Here is a 13,995-nt window from a genome sequence, read left to right as displayed (position 1 = left end):
GTCCACGTCGCGCCGCCAGATCGACTACGGTGCCAGCGTCCTCCGCAAACCGGCCAGCCTGGCGCGGCCCCGGCACACCAGTCGACGGGACCCGGAGCCAGGCACCTACTACGACGTGAGCCGCCGTCCGCCTGCGTTGCCCGCACCTGTTTACTCGCAGCACTTCACAAGTCGCCTCCATTTCTGGTTGCAGAAGTTGAACCAATTGGTCCCTGACCAACGGTCCAGCCTTCGAACAAGTGGCCAGTTCCTGTCGGAGGTCTTCACTCACCGAGTGCCGCACAAGCCGCAGGTGCTCAGGACTGAAGTGCCAAGCCGTTTGCGCTTCAGTAGCACCTACTGCCCTCCGCGCACCAAACCCCTCCATTCGGTAAGTCAATTTATTATTTTTCTTAAATTCTGACTTGCTTCAGATGTCTAAGCGTCACTCTGATTTGTTCAGAAGCCAGGTGTTCAAGGGCAAGAAATTGGAACAGATGCAGTTCGACCAATGTGGACCGCTTCCAGCCCCCCTGTATGTATTCTGATTGGATGGGATAAGCTGTTTCATGATTGAAATAAACCAAAAAACTATTTAACTTTTGTATTTTAGGTTTCAAGTCGTGATTCAGCATACAATGGCGGAATATCTTCTGGGGGAGAAAGCAGAGGCCCCACACCTGACCAAGCAGGAGTCAAAAAACATTCTAAAAGGTCTGAAAAAAAAGGAAAGAAGAAAGCTGATCCAAAACGACCATATTCAGCTGACACAAAAATTCGTAGAAAAGTTGAAAATAAGTTTATGAAGAAACTTTTAGAAGATGAACGAAATGAATTGCATGAGCAAAGACTACGTGTTGATCCTTGGCATGGAATAAACCAAGATGATCATGGTGATGCGATTTTACGGAATATTGATGATTTGCACATTGAAGACCATGTAGATGACAGCTTAACAGAACATGACAGCACTGCAAACACAGACAGTGTGTCTGGTCAGTCAATTGAAGAGGACATGGTAGAAGAAGTGGATGAATCTGTCGAAGTAGAGAGTACTAAGGAAGCCAATGGGGAGGACTCTGTAATAACGGACAAAAGTTCTGCAAGTGTTGCTGGTACCGAAGGATCTGTACCCAGTCAATCTCTTGCCAAGTCTTCGCCTTCTCCCAACATGCAACAAACTTCCACCCAAACGGATCCTCCTGCTCAAAATAATGACCCAAAAGTGTTGTCCTCTGGATCCCAATATCCTTCTCCCACTCATTCTGGATCTATTTCAACCAAGCAGTCTATGTCACGGAGCTCTACCAGTGGGTCATCAAATAAATCCTTATCGACTGAAAAAAATAGGGAGACAAAGAAACCCCAACTAGAAAGTAAAGTTATTAAGGAAGTGTCTGCCTCTCTCTCTTCTGCTAAAGAAAGCAACTCAAAAAAAGATGAGAAGCTGGAAAATAATCAATACTTAGTCAATAACAGGTAATACAATTTCTAACATTTTTAAATTGTTGTGCTCATTTAAAAAAAAATTAAATTATTATTTTAATTTTAGGCAGAATGATATGTCATATGCACGACTGGTGAACATGATAACCAAAGATGTGCTGGAAAGGCGGGTTGTGACCTATAAAGCACTTAAAGCAATATGTGATGAGCATATTGAAGCCAACTGTGATAAATTAGACAAGGTGAGACCAATCTTTTTCATTTTATTAAATTTGATCAAATATTGTTTTTAAAGCCACAACTTGAAATTGTATTTTGTGATTTCAGGAAAGAATGCAACAAGAAGTGGACAAGCTGCAAATTCAGTTAGAAATTCCAAGAGATGATCATGTAGATTGTCTGAACTATGTTGCTGACCTTCCTAAAAGGGAAAAAATACCATTCACATCAAAGTTCATTCCTTCACTTGTTGATGTGGACAGATTTGCACTTTTAAGTGGACCACCTCCTATGGCAGAAGACTCACCTTTCAGGTCAACTGGATTGCATTCACAGAAATTGATTGGCGCTCTTGATTCTTGGAAAAAGCCCCTCTTTGTGAATGCTGAAGATTCACCGTTACAACATGAGAATTTAAAGCTAGATAGAGTGAAAGAAAATACATTTTTCTCTGCAGATCCTACAAAAACAACTTCATCACCCTCACTCATTGACCCAGTAGAAACTGTGAATGACGTGAGCCCACCCATGCAGAATGATCAGATATCAAGTTTTACACCACAGAGTTATGGTGCTCAATTTTTAAGAGACAATTTCAACAAAGCAGAGAAATTGTTGGATGTTGCAGACGACTCGAAGAAGTTGAGTAGTCCTGTAATTTCGACAAAAGGAATAGAATCTTTTAAATATTTGAAATCTTCGCCTCTCTTGGAGAATGAATATTTAAATCACCTTCCAGCATCAGCAGATGACTTCTCTGTAATCCCCAACACAATGGAGGGGCAGAGTACATCTGGTTCCACAGCAAATGCTGTACCTTGTGCTTGTAAAGAAAGGAAGTGTCGATGCTGTGCCTCAGATGACTTCGAATCTTACTGGAAAACTTACATGGAAAAAAGTTCGACAATGCAGTTGTTTACAGGCCTGTCTTTAGGTCACTTGAATGATTGGAATGAGAGAGCCAACTTAAACATTGAAATGGAAAATAGCATTAAAGAAATAGAAAAGGAGCTACGACAAACAGGCTTTCACAGAGAAGAAGTGAGCACACCTGTTATTGCAGAAAGAGATGAACCAGAGGTAGTTGAACTCTTTCATTCTGAAAAAGTGAGAAGTGCTGCCAGTGAGCATAATAGTCTCACAAGTACTATCCAATCTGCCATCAAGGATAAATTTGACTCTGCTCCTCTAGAAGATAAAGGATCTCCTGATATCACCCATGAACAACCTAATGCAGATGGCACAATAGACAGTAAGTCAAAGCTACAGAGTAACCCTCTCATAGAAAACTCATCATCAATCCCTTTTGGAACTGGACAAAATTCAGATATTCTTAGATTGAAGCTGTGGTAATTTTTATTGTTGTTCCCATCCCAAAAATTAACATTTGAGGTGGTTTTGTGTGACTAATAATTGTTGAATGAATTGTAATCATTAGTTTATATGACTAATGACTGAGCCTGAGTTTCAAATTCCTTACTTCTATTATAGAGAAATTGTGAGGAACAAAATTTCTAACTCAGACAAAATTTTATGTTTAATCCAGTGATTGTGACTAATTATTAGTGAAACTGTGATTCCCTACAACCTGTAGGTCTATTCCAAATGTGAAGTACAAGTGGTAAATAAAAACCAAACAAAGAATATTTGCTTACAAGAATTTATTGTAGTCATCTAAACTATTTTCCAAGCTTTACAAATCATCTTCAGTGAAATCAGTAAAATTAACCCGCATGATGAGTACATGTAAATGAAAACAGCACAAGGCATGTTAAACTTGGCAAGAATGTGTCCCTCCTCAACAAGCAGTATACAGTATATATAATGATAGTGCTATATCACATCCGAACAGTCAAAAGCGTCTTGCGCTTTACCAATATTGGCCTTCGCAACATACAACTTCCTCGTATTAATGCTCCAATTTTATTATAAAATAAAAGGAACCTAACAAGATCTTTACATATATTTGATACTACTATAACCAGTGCAGTTAATTGCTTACTTCAAAGCTGCCCTATACTTGTCAAACTACAAACTAAAAAACTAGTAAGCAGGCAGTTTCATGCCTTTCATCAATAGGAACAATTAACACAGTCCAAAAGCTAAGTTCAATTACGCACAGGTGATGTTTGGATAAAATTAGTTTTGCAGGATTGAGCCAGAGACTACAATAGGAGATAAGATAAAATGAGCCTAGGTCATATTTTTTGCCAGTTTATATGAGCACAGATAACATTGCTCCAACTGGATAAGTACCCCAAGCTTCTATAGATTTATTGACATTTTGAAATGCTTAAGCAACCTTTGACATAATACTGTAACAGACTGAAACTACAACTAATGGAAATTCCTCATGCGTTACAAGTAATATAGACAAAACCACTACCCTCAGATGACATACAATCTGACACTTGCCACAATTGTAAATAGTGGTATGACTCAACAAGCACCCCCAGCATGTAACAATGAAATAGAAAAATATGAAACAAAGTTCTTAAGTAATGGATCATACTTTGAAAGAAACAAAAATTTCAGTCACCCTCAATGTAACATGAAAATAAAGTACCGTATAACTTGAAAGGTATATATGGGACATGGATACATGCCAATATTGGTACAAAAAAATAATGTCTCACTAATATCAAATAACACAAGTTTAAGCGTAAAGTACAGTTAGGTTTCACTCCCACCTGCTAAAACATCAAAGAAAAGCGAGTTCAAAACTAATTGAATTGAAAAAAAATATGAGCAGTTCAGATTCTGATATGCGAGTGGAGGTTTCTTGCATTGTTACATTTTATTACTCTTTTAAAATAAAATTCAGTAGTTTAATGTGGCACTACTGAAAAATTGACAAGACCATGCAAGACAAAACATTACCACAATAAGATCTAAGGTGAAGCAAACCTAAACCCTAACATACTATGGACTAAGAAGCCATCTCTAGAACTAAAAGTATCATGAAAAGGAGATGACATTGACAGTGCACTTGCCACAAATTACTTCAATTTACTATGACCGTTTTATGAACAGAAGATAATGACAAAATGACTTCCATAGCAGTTTTCCATGTGCATGGTAATAGAACCACAAATAGCATGGTATTACAACAAACAAAAGAACTTCATCTTGACCAAAGTCCACTTACTCAATAAACTCTGTTTTACTAACAAAAATGTGCAATCAACAGTGGTAACCCAATACCATGTGATACAATTGAATTGATTGATTGATTGATTTAGTCACGTGAAAGCTAGCACTAATCTAATCTTAACTTCTGAAGACCCTTGATGCACAGCCTTGATTCCTACTTCCCTTATGATAAAATTGATGAATTTAAGAAATGAGCAGTAATAGTCTACATGTCACAACTCAAGTTGATTAGATATTAACAATAAGTAGCATACAATCCAGAATAATGAAAGTTACTCATATGATTATTCCACATTAAAAAGTGATATAAGAAATAAAGTGAAGATTCACAAGTTCATGTAAAGGAATGAAAAATACGTTAGTTAAAGCGTATTGGCTTCAGATACATGACTAGGCTTGAAACAGAATTCTTTTAATTAAGTACAGTAACACCATCACATTCAACACAGGTACAACAATACAACTGGCCTGTACATATATGTATGTGGCACACAAGTGGTAACAGAAGTGAAAGGGGAAAAAAAATTTAGAAGAGGCAGTTTGAAGTGCAGTTGACATAGACCTTGTATATAGACAAGTATATATACAGACTAGTTCTCAAATCAAACATATCAAACGTTAAAAACAACATGGAGGGAGAAAACATCAAGATTAAGGTGAAAATACGTGCTCTCTGGACTAAAGTGAGTATGCACTTAGTAGTACTCTTGGTCAAAAAAAAAATTTCATACTTGTAGTTCCAGTGTTTAATTTGTGCTTAAGAATTGTCTCAATCGGTTTGGGACGTATGTGAATTCCTATAACAAAATATAACTATGCTAGAACAGATACTTGATCCATGCTTCTTTCTACTTAATCAGGGCAAAGTATTGGTGAAAATTCCCACTTGAATAAATCTGCGAGCCTCATCCAAGGACAGTCAATGATAGCTTCGTTAAAAATGTTTAACACTCTCATGCAGTGTTGATCATAAGTCACAGGTTAACTTAATTTCCTGCCTGATTACATGGGAATAAAGATGAATGAAGGAGTTTAAATTGACAATATAATGACATCCTCACCAATGTTGCTGCCTACTTAGCTTGTCATGGGTATACAGTTAAAACTTAACTGGTTAAGAAATAAAGATATGGATAGAACAATACACTTAAAAAATTATTAAGGTAAAAAATAAATCGAAAAGTTTGAAGGTAAAATAATGGAATGACTCTCTATCATTAGGAACCATTAAAGTCTATTCAAAATTAATGAAAACTCTGTAAATTTATATATGTAAAATAAATCTATATGCCCGCATATAGAACTGTAATATTCATGTCATATCTCCCTTTCAAGCAATTCTTCACCTAAGATAACAAATTCAGTTTAGTATGCAGATCCAGAGGGTAAAATTATCTTGATACAGTGTTGTTTGTGAAATCATAGCCCTTCAGCTTCCATCACTGGCATTGCTGTTTGTGTCTTCCATATCAAACATGCAGACACGGGAAAGATTCCTGTTGACAGGGCCATGTTTGGCCTTGAGGAACCCGGGCGGCTCTGTATCTTTAGAAAGAACTGACGGGAGATCCAAAACTGATTTAAGAGTGTGATCAGGACGACAGTTATCATTACAACTCAACAATTTCTGTTCCAGAGATGCTGGAGAAAGAGGAACCCAAACTGTAACTCCTAGCGATGCCTCATGACCTCCCAAAATATCAGTTTCAAGCTTGTCCCCCACCATCAAACAATCAGCTGGCAATACACCCAATGTTTCACAAGCTTCCAAAAAAATGCGATGGTCTGGTTTCTCCCATGGCAGATCACCACTCACCAACATCAAATCAAAGAAGGGTGAAATATTCAGTTGCTGGATTTTCTCCCATTGGGCGTTGGAAGGGCCGTTTGTGATGATGGCCAGAAGAAAGCGCTCCCGCAGCCGAACCAGCAGCTGCTTGACTTCAGGCTGAAGCGCCAGGAAACGCCAGCGAAGCACTAGCCATTGCTGATATATCTCACCTATAAAGTACAAATAGACAAAGAGGGAGTGAGCAAACCAATCGTGTAATGAGGAATTAAAAAATTGATCACACTTCCTCAAAAACCACGAAATTTGTTATGAGAACTTACTAGCAATGTGCGCATACTGGTCGCCAAGAGCATGACCCCAGAGCATGAGACGCCATTCATCTAGCCCTCCATCTGGGCGAGCTGGACAGAGTCTGAAGTTGATCAGGAAACTTTGAACAATTCTGCTGGCCACGTTCTCTGGAACCCCATGTTGCTGCACCAAAATTTCTCCCACCTGAAAATAAACATAAGAGGTTATCAGATTCAGTACAGTTCAAAAGAGGATAAATATCTCTCTTAAAAAGGGGTATGAGATTAAAAGGGCTTGCATTTATCATTGCCAACATTATTTAAAAAGTTTGAAAAGGAACCTGAAATGAGCAACAGACAAAAACTCCTGCTGTAAACATCATCTGCAAACTCACCTAAAAAATTCAGCATTTGTTTCTAAGAATGAAAGATTGGTTTGCAGAGAGATGTGTAGTAAGTAACAATTTACTAGTGTATTGTCCTTGACAAAACTCTGTTTTATTTTCACTGAATTACATTAAATGGAGCATGGCATACATGTATAGTGGCTTTGAGGCTACTGAAAATGTTCCTAATGTTCATGGTACATTCCTTGGTGAGAAATGTTGTATGTGATGTTAATTATATGAATGTATAACTTCTTGTTTGAAATCTAAACAATTAATATCCAAATTAATAATCAAGCTTCAGGGAACAACATTACTGATAGTACAAACATGGTTAAATGCTGAATATCACATTACTTGTCAATTACTGAATGAAAGGAAATATTTCCCTTCTTAAGAAGGCACCACAAAATATTATTGCTAGAAAACATTCCTTAATAATTTAAGAATCTCCCTATCTAGGAAAAGGGAACTTAAACCAACATGCTGCTGAATCATGCTGGGGACATCAGACATGGCATGGTGGACTTGAACTAAGAAAACAGGGTAATAGAGCGATGGCAACCATTCTTTGCAAAGTGCTGTACTGTAGAATTTCACAGCAGCTGTCTTGTAATTTTCAAGATTTAGACAAAGAAATGTAACAGAGAAAAGAAGATAACACTGGTGCAATTCTTTCAGTAAAATATGTTGGTCAACCTATTATCCATCACACAACCGGTATAACAGCTCAATAAATTACATGGACAAAGAGCAAAAAACATGCAGGTCAAGATGTGAAAACCAATAAAGGCAGAAATGTGAGCTCATAAAACAGTACTGTTAAGGGAAAAGCCATACACAAGTTAAAAAAAAAACTATGAAAAATATTTATTCCAGTAGAAAAACACAGGTAGAAAAATGAATAAAAAAGCGCAGATGAATATTTCTCCTCTTTTATAACATCATCATTAAGCAGGAAGGATTTCTTACAATTTTAACGCATAAGTACTCAAATTCACGACAATAATAAAAATTAAATAACATCTGCAGAAAAATAAAATGCAGACTAAAGCTCAAATACAATAAATAGACATGTCACAATCCAACTCAGTCTTCAAAGAGTTTTTTCCCCAGCTCCATAAGGCGGTGATTGCGACAAACAGCCAGGGCATCACGCTTCTTGAGGACAGAAGCAACACTATTGTTTGCAGCCACCAGATGACACAGGAAGTCTTCATATGCTGATTTGGTATTAGGGGGAAGAGATCCATACTTGACTTTTTTCAACGTATCAATGATACCCTCTGCCCACCCACTCTCAATTGCAAACTCAGAGATCCAGGGAATAAGTGACAACACAGCACTCATTGTTTGCATGCCAAGGAACCACAACTCCATCAGCTGAATCCAATGCTCCTTGTATGACATGGCAACGACAAGGGTGGAACTGTCATTTGATTCATCAACATTGTAGGCATCCCATAGAAAACGAATGGTAGCTTGAATGTATCGGCAGATAGAAAAATCATTTTTCTTAATCTTCTTTGCTTGCTGCTTGAGTAAAAGTAAGCCAAGCACAGCCATATTACCATGCAACACAAGATTGTCAGGAATATTACGAAGCTCTGGTAGATTACTCAAGATAAATTTGAGTAGCTGGGCAAAGAGTGAGCTCTCCTCCACCAGTTTGGCCTCTAGCACAGTAATATTCATGAAGATATTGCAAATACTGATCATGGCAGTTCGAGAATCACTCATATCCTCAACAAGTTTTGGGTCCAGGGCTTCTTCCTTCCTCACTTTCAATCTATCAGCTCTTGGCACAGGAGGCTTCTTGTAATGAACAATGGACCAATGGAAAGCAAAGCTTTCATAGAGTATCTCATCCTCTTTCGTATTCAGTAAAATCTTTCTGGCCTGATCTTCCACTGCAAGATGGCACAATGCTGGTAGCATAAATCTAAGAATATCCACCTGACTCATAGGATCTGTGTCAACTTCCATGGGCTCTCCAGTGGGGTTTGTTCCACCTGGTGGTCCCCTAACTTTTTCCATCATGTAACGTGCTCGATAGGCATAGAAGGTGTCATTTGCCAACAATAACATAAATGGTAACAGTTGATAGATCTGATCACGCATAGCTGAGGTTTCCTGGGCCATCCAAGAAGAAAGAACCCTAACCATGGCACAGATCAGGACCTTCTCTTGCATTTCCAGTTGCACCTTCTTCTTGTTGAAATCACCCTGGACCTTCATTAAGAGCGATATCACTGCAGTGAAAGCTCCTTTCATGGCCGTGTACATAGACTGCTTCTCTCTTCCTTCAAGCTCCACATGCTCATTAGCAACAAATGTGATAGCGGTCTCAATCAGCAGAAAGCAAGCAGTTACTAGATCAGCATTTGCCATAGCAGTTTTGAGTCCACCTTTATCCTCCAATTGCATGCGCACTTCAACACAAGCAAGTTGAACAATCAAGAGGAAAAACTTCCTCGGGTTGTCTTCATCCATCATGGTCCACTTGGGCCCCATCACACCTGTCATTACAGAGGCCAATTTGAGAGCTGGGTCCCTTTGAGCTTTCCCTATTTTGCTGGTCAGAATGTCATACAAGGCTTTGTAAACACTGGCAGGCCATGTGGTATCTTCACTAAAGTTTGTGGCAGTGTCATGTTTACAACTTGACAACAGACCATTCATAATATCACACAAATGAAACTTGCGGTCACTTTGGTCAACTTCACAATCCAGACTGATTTTATTCATCAATGTATGGAAAGCTCCAGGATTTTCTTCCCAACAACTTGGCCCAAAGCCAGTGACTAGAGTGACCAACAAATCAAGAGCCTCATCAGTCTGAAAACTTTGATTTGTATAGATTTCACACATCTTGGCAACAGCACCGATGTCAATCAGTGCCTTTAGGCCCTGCTTAGTAGTGGCGATGCTTGCAAGACATTCATATGCTTCATTAACAATGATTAAGTTGTCATCGTCAGCAGCATCCGAAGTTTGGACAATGTCTAGGAACATTTGCAAATTAGCAAGCAGCTCAGGATCTATAGCTAGCTCAGGATCTTTGCAAAATGTTGATAAAATAGAAAGAGCAACAGATTTATAGATTTGAGGCGGGCAGTCTTGAACGTCTGATGTCAGCAGTAGGCGTTTCAAAAACTTAAAGCCGATGGCTTCAAACAAAACCTTCCGCACAGCAGCTGAGCAGTCATTCCCTTTCACAAGCTTCGTAACCATGAACAAAGCAGCAAGCTTCTCCGTGTCAGTTTCAGATGCTTTCAGAATGGCGACACATTTCTTGACTGGCTCTGGTATGGCAGCCATCCTGGCCGGAGAAGTAGAACTTGGCACCGGGGTTGAATCAGTCACACACGACTAGAACGCGACGACAACGCGCGCAGATAACCTCAACACACTAAGGCGAGGGCAGCCAAATTGCATGACAATGTGACAATGCGGTAGCACCGACGAGGGCAGACGGTCCGCAGTGCGCACCGAGAGGAGAGCTCTGGGGGCTGAGCTGGTCTTCACTGACGGGCCGGGCGCTGCCTGCGGCCTGCGGCCCACGACGGGGCCTCCCTCACGCGCCCTTAAGTCTTATTATAGACACACACAGTCACAGTCAGAGGGGAGGGCAGCTCCCGAGAAAAGTCTAAACTTGGACGGTCTAGAATTACAGGCACGAGTTATTTTCGGTGTGTTCGCTTCGCCTTCGCGCGCAGCAGCGCTGTAGCAGTGGAGCAGCGGCGAGGCGCATGGTGCACTCCCGCGGCGACTTCGTTCACAAACACTCGCCGCGCTGCGACTGCGACGCACACACACACAACGACCTAGCCAGGACCTTGAAACTTTCACGACGTCCTGCTGTGACTTAGCAAACCTTAACCTGGAATGACCCAAGCCCTAACCTAGGCAGAAAATAAATGCAAATTTACCTTGTCACATGCAGCTTTGTCTCCTTGGCGAGTTGCGATCAAAGTATTGTCCAAATCAAACAATATCGCTTTAGGACATTGCGAAGGAATTCGTCTGCTGTGAGTAGCCATACTTTTTCTTGAGAACAATATGGTTGACCGCGGTGTACAAAGGGTGGAAGCGGTAATGACGCACGTACTTAGGCGCATGCGCACACCATTCACTTCCTTTCACTTTCCCGCTTCCACCGTCTCAACTCCGCGGCTGCGAAGCACCAACCTTCCGCTATGATAACACCGATGAAAGAAGAAAAATGTCCCGACACACTGCAACATTTCCTTATGGCGCCCTCGCATAGTATCGACTCTACACCGTGTGCAAGGGAAATTCTCTTTGAGCCATTGTCATTCCATATTGAATAGCACCATTTCGTTCCACAGTTTGTCATCATGATCGAAAATCAAATTGCGCGCGTTCGGCCGGCAAACACTGCCTGAACAACTTTGTTGGATATTCTCCTTGTTTTGATCTGAAGGTGTCGACAAACGTCGTTAATCTTGGTAAGTTCAAACTATTTCCCGTCAATTCTCATTCAGAGGAAATCGTTTCAATCCTTGCATCAATTCTTACACCATTTTTATTCCTGATTCCATGTGTTCATTGCTTGTAAATAAACATTTTCTGACCGTTATATCAACGTTAGGTTAATTTCTTTTTGTAACATTTTGGTTCCTATAAACTACTGAATTATGTTAGAATGCGCCTTACATTCTCATCCCTATATTATCTTTTGGAGACATGTTTTGATATGTTTGTTCAGACTGCTGACTTGCTTTCAATGAGGTCTCCTTGTTTTCATTGACACCATCATGTTTTGTTTTTTAGATTTTTCCCAATCATGGCTATGTTTGCTCAAACTGCGTCTTCTTCTACAACAACTCAAGGTGTTGTCGAAGAAGAAGATGGGGATCTCGGACCTCAGAAAATTTCGAAGCTTGTGGTGAGTTCTTTGTTCTGTCAATTGAATCATAATTGCCCACAGTGCAGGTGATTCTACATTGTTAATTTATTTTTTAGAGTGCTGGCATCAGTGCTGCGGATTTAAAGAAATTACAAGAAGCTGGTTACAACACCATTGAAGGCCTTGCGTTTGCTCCGAAAAAACATTTGATTTCCATCAAAGGCATCAGTGAACAGAAGGCGGACAAAATATTGGTAAGTATTTACTGTTTCAAACCACCTAGAAAGTTTCTATTTATTGATAACATTTGATTGATCGCTTCTACCAGGCCGAGTCTTCTAAGCTTGTCCCAATGGGCTTTACAACTGCCACTGAGTTCCATCAAAAACGGTCTGAAATCATTCTTCTTACTACTGGCTCAGCTGAATTGGACCGCCTTCTTGGTGGTGGAATTGAAACAGGTTCAATAACTGAACTGTTTGGTGAATTTGGCACAGGAAAAACTCAGCTTTGTCACACACTTGCTGTTACTTGCCAGGCAAGTCATGGTCCATCAAACTGATGGACAAGAAATAAATTTTGTTGTGTTTTGTTCATGTCAATTGTTTGGCTGTATTGCTTGTCTAATTTTTTCCTTTTCTATTTTGTTGATGTAGCTCCCTATAGATCAGAATGGTGGAGAAGGTAAATGTTTGTACATTGACACTGAGAGCAATTTCCGACCTGAAAGATTAATTGCTGTTGCGGAAAGGTACAATTTGTCTTCTACTGATGTGCTCGACAATGTTGCTTTTGCCAGAGCTTACAATACAGATCATCAGACCAAGTTACTTGTCATGGCATCAGCTATGATGGTTGAGTCCAGGTGAAAATTATGTTCTGTTAAGCCTCCTTATTTCTCCTGAAGTAGTGGCAAGCTTTCTAATTTTCCTAATTTTTCTCTGCAGGTATGCCCTTTTAATCATCGACTCTGCAACAGCTTTATACCGAACTGACTATTCTGGTCGAGGAGAACTAGCTGCTCGGCAGCAGCATTTAGCTCAATTTATGAGAATGCTTCTGCGTCTTGCTGATGAGGTGAGTTACCATTCTGTCTAGGTGTAGATCATACGCCAAAGAACTCCAATTAAGATAAACTAAGATCTCATTTAACTCATTTTCATTTTCTGCCTAGTTTGGTGTTGCTGTGGTAATAACAAACCAAGTTGTTGCTCAAGTGGATGGTGCATCTCTCTTTGTCGCTGACCCCAAGAAGCCCATTGGTGGCAATGTTATTGCTCATGCCTCCACAACAAGGTATTCATTCATATTACAAAAACTCACGTAACTTTGAATGTGACTGTGGCCCTTTTGACCGTTTGTCTTTGTTTGTGAAGGTTGTCTTTCCGAAAAGGACGTGGTGAAACCAGAATCTGCAAGGTGTATGACTCTCCCTGCTTACCGCAAAGTGAAGCTACCTTTGCCATCAATGCTGACGGTGTAGGTGATGTCAAAGAATAGGTGTTACTTTTTACTGTCTGAATAATAATTTTTGTACATTCTTAAGTTACAAAAATTGTAACTAGACACTTCAATTTGTGATAAGCTATTAACTTTACTCAATTGAAGGCATGAAAGTACAATATTTTTGCATTTTCCAGTCTCTGAGCAAATTGAATAGCTTTCTCTCAGCTTTTCTTTTATTTGATGTGTTATATTTTTTGTGATGTCTTATATAATATTATAATGTTATTTCATCTATGATTTAATGATTTTGAAAATGGCATTTGACATTTTGGTTGTTCCATGCGGTTTTGGTGCACCTAACTTTGTATCCTTTCCCATTATATTATAATTGACTCTTTACCAAAACTTCAG

The 13,995-nt window shown here is 39.6% G+C and overlaps 4 protein-coding genes across 5 annotated transcripts; 2 read left to right on the top strand and 2 right to left on the bottom strand.

Moving 5' to 3' along the window:
* LOC117640419 lies at window positions 1-3,290 on the top strand. 2 transcript variants are annotated; one of them, XM_034376922.1, is made up of 6 exons: window positions 1-115; window positions 194-370; window positions 446-514; window positions 593-1,458; window positions 1,532-1,667; window positions 1,753-3,290. In XM_034376922.1, exons 3-6 carry the CDS (start codon window positions 491-493, stop codon window positions 2,995-2,997), a joined length of 2,271 nt encoding a protein of 756 aa, XP_034232813.1. In that variant the 5' UTR covers window positions 1-115; window positions 194-370; window positions 446-490; the 3' UTR covers window positions 2,998-3,290. The 2 variants fall into 2 exon arrangements, with proteins under 2 accessions (XP_034232813.1, XP_034232812.1); XM_034376921.1 differs by having other exon boundaries at window positions 443-514.
* Window positions 3,287-11,366, bottom strand: LOC117640423 (N-acylneuraminate-9-phosphatase). The gene is made up of 3 exons (XM_034376927.1): window positions 11,198-11,366; window positions 6,910-7,084; window positions 3,287-6,798 (listed from the first exon to the last, which is right to left on the bottom strand). Exons 1-3 carry the CDS (start codon window positions 11,306-11,308, stop codon window positions 6,227-6,229), a joined length of 858 nt encoding a protein of 285 aa, XP_034232818.1. The 5' UTR covers window positions 11,309-11,366; the 3' UTR covers window positions 3,287-6,226.
* LOC117640420 (neurochondrin homolog) lies at window positions 7,349-11,100 on the bottom strand. The gene has a single exon (XM_034376923.1). The coding sequence runs from the start codon at window positions 10,584-10,586 to the stop codon at window positions 8,355-8,357; it is 2,232 nt and encodes a 743-aa protein (XP_034232814.1). The 5' UTR covers window positions 10,587-11,100; the 3' UTR covers window positions 7,349-8,354.
* Window positions 11,367-11,580: 214 nt separating the features above from the next.
* LOC117640422 (DNA repair protein RAD51 homolog 1) lies at window positions 11,581-13,995 on the top strand. Its single transcript, XM_034376926.1, has 8 exons — window positions 11,581-11,737; window positions 12,063-12,177; window positions 12,255-12,392; window positions 12,467-12,676; window positions 12,795-13,003; window positions 13,086-13,215; window positions 13,313-13,434; window positions 13,515-13,995. Exons 2-8 carry the CDS (start codon window positions 12,076-12,078, stop codon window positions 13,636-13,638), a joined length of 1,035 nt encoding a protein of 344 aa, XP_034232817.1. The 5' UTR covers window positions 11,581-11,737; window positions 12,063-12,075; the 3' UTR covers window positions 13,639-13,995.

The sequence above is a fragment of the Thrips palmi genome, unplaced genomic scaffold, assembly GCF_012932325.1.
Source record: "Thrips palmi isolate BJ-2018 unplaced genomic scaffold, TpBJ-2018v1 HiC_scaffold_12, whole genome shotgun sequence".
Taxonomy (NCBI): Eukaryota; Metazoa; Arthropoda; class Insecta; order Thysanoptera; family Thripidae; genus Thrips; species Thrips palmi.
This window is presented reverse-complemented; position numbering and strand designations above follow the sequence as displayed.

Coding starts and splice junctions, on each gene's coding strand:
- LOC117640419 (XM_034376922.1), top strand. CDS start 491: ATGTGGACCGCTTCCAGCCCCCCT. Junction 1,459..1,531: donor CAATACTTAGTCAATAACAG/GTAATACAATTT, acceptor TTTTAATTTTAG/GCAGAATGATATGTCATATG. Junction 1,668..1,752: donor ACTGTGATAAATTAGACAAG/GTGAGACCAATC, acceptor TTGTGATTTCAG/GAAAGAATGCAACAAGAAGT.
- LOC117640420 (XM_034376923.1), bottom strand. CDS start 10,586: ATGGCTGCCATACCAGAGCCAGTCAAGAAATGTGTCGCCATTCTGAAA.
- LOC117640423 (XM_034376927.1), bottom strand. CDS start 11,308: ATGGCTACTCACAGCAGACGAATTCCTTCGCAATGTCCTAAAGCGATA. Junction 7,085..11,197: donor ACAAAGCTGCATGTGACAAG/GTAAATTTGCAT, acceptor GTTTATTTTCAG/GTGGGAGAAATTTTGGTGCA. Junction 6,799..6,909: donor CCAGTATGCGCACATTGCTA/GTAAGTTCTCAT, acceptor TGTACTTTATAG/GTGAGATATATCAGCAATGG.
- LOC117640422 (XM_034376926.1), top strand. CDS start 12,076: ATGGCTATGTTTGCTCAAACTGCGTCTTCTTCTACAACAACTCAAGGT. Junction 12,677..12,794: donor CACTTGCTGTTACTTGCCAG/GCAAGTCATGGT, acceptor TTGTTGATGTAG/CTCCCTATAGATCAGAATGG. Junction 13,435..13,514: donor GCTCATGCCTCCACAACAAG/GTATTCATTCAT, acceptor TTGTTTGTGAAG/GTTGTCTTTCCGAAAAGGAC.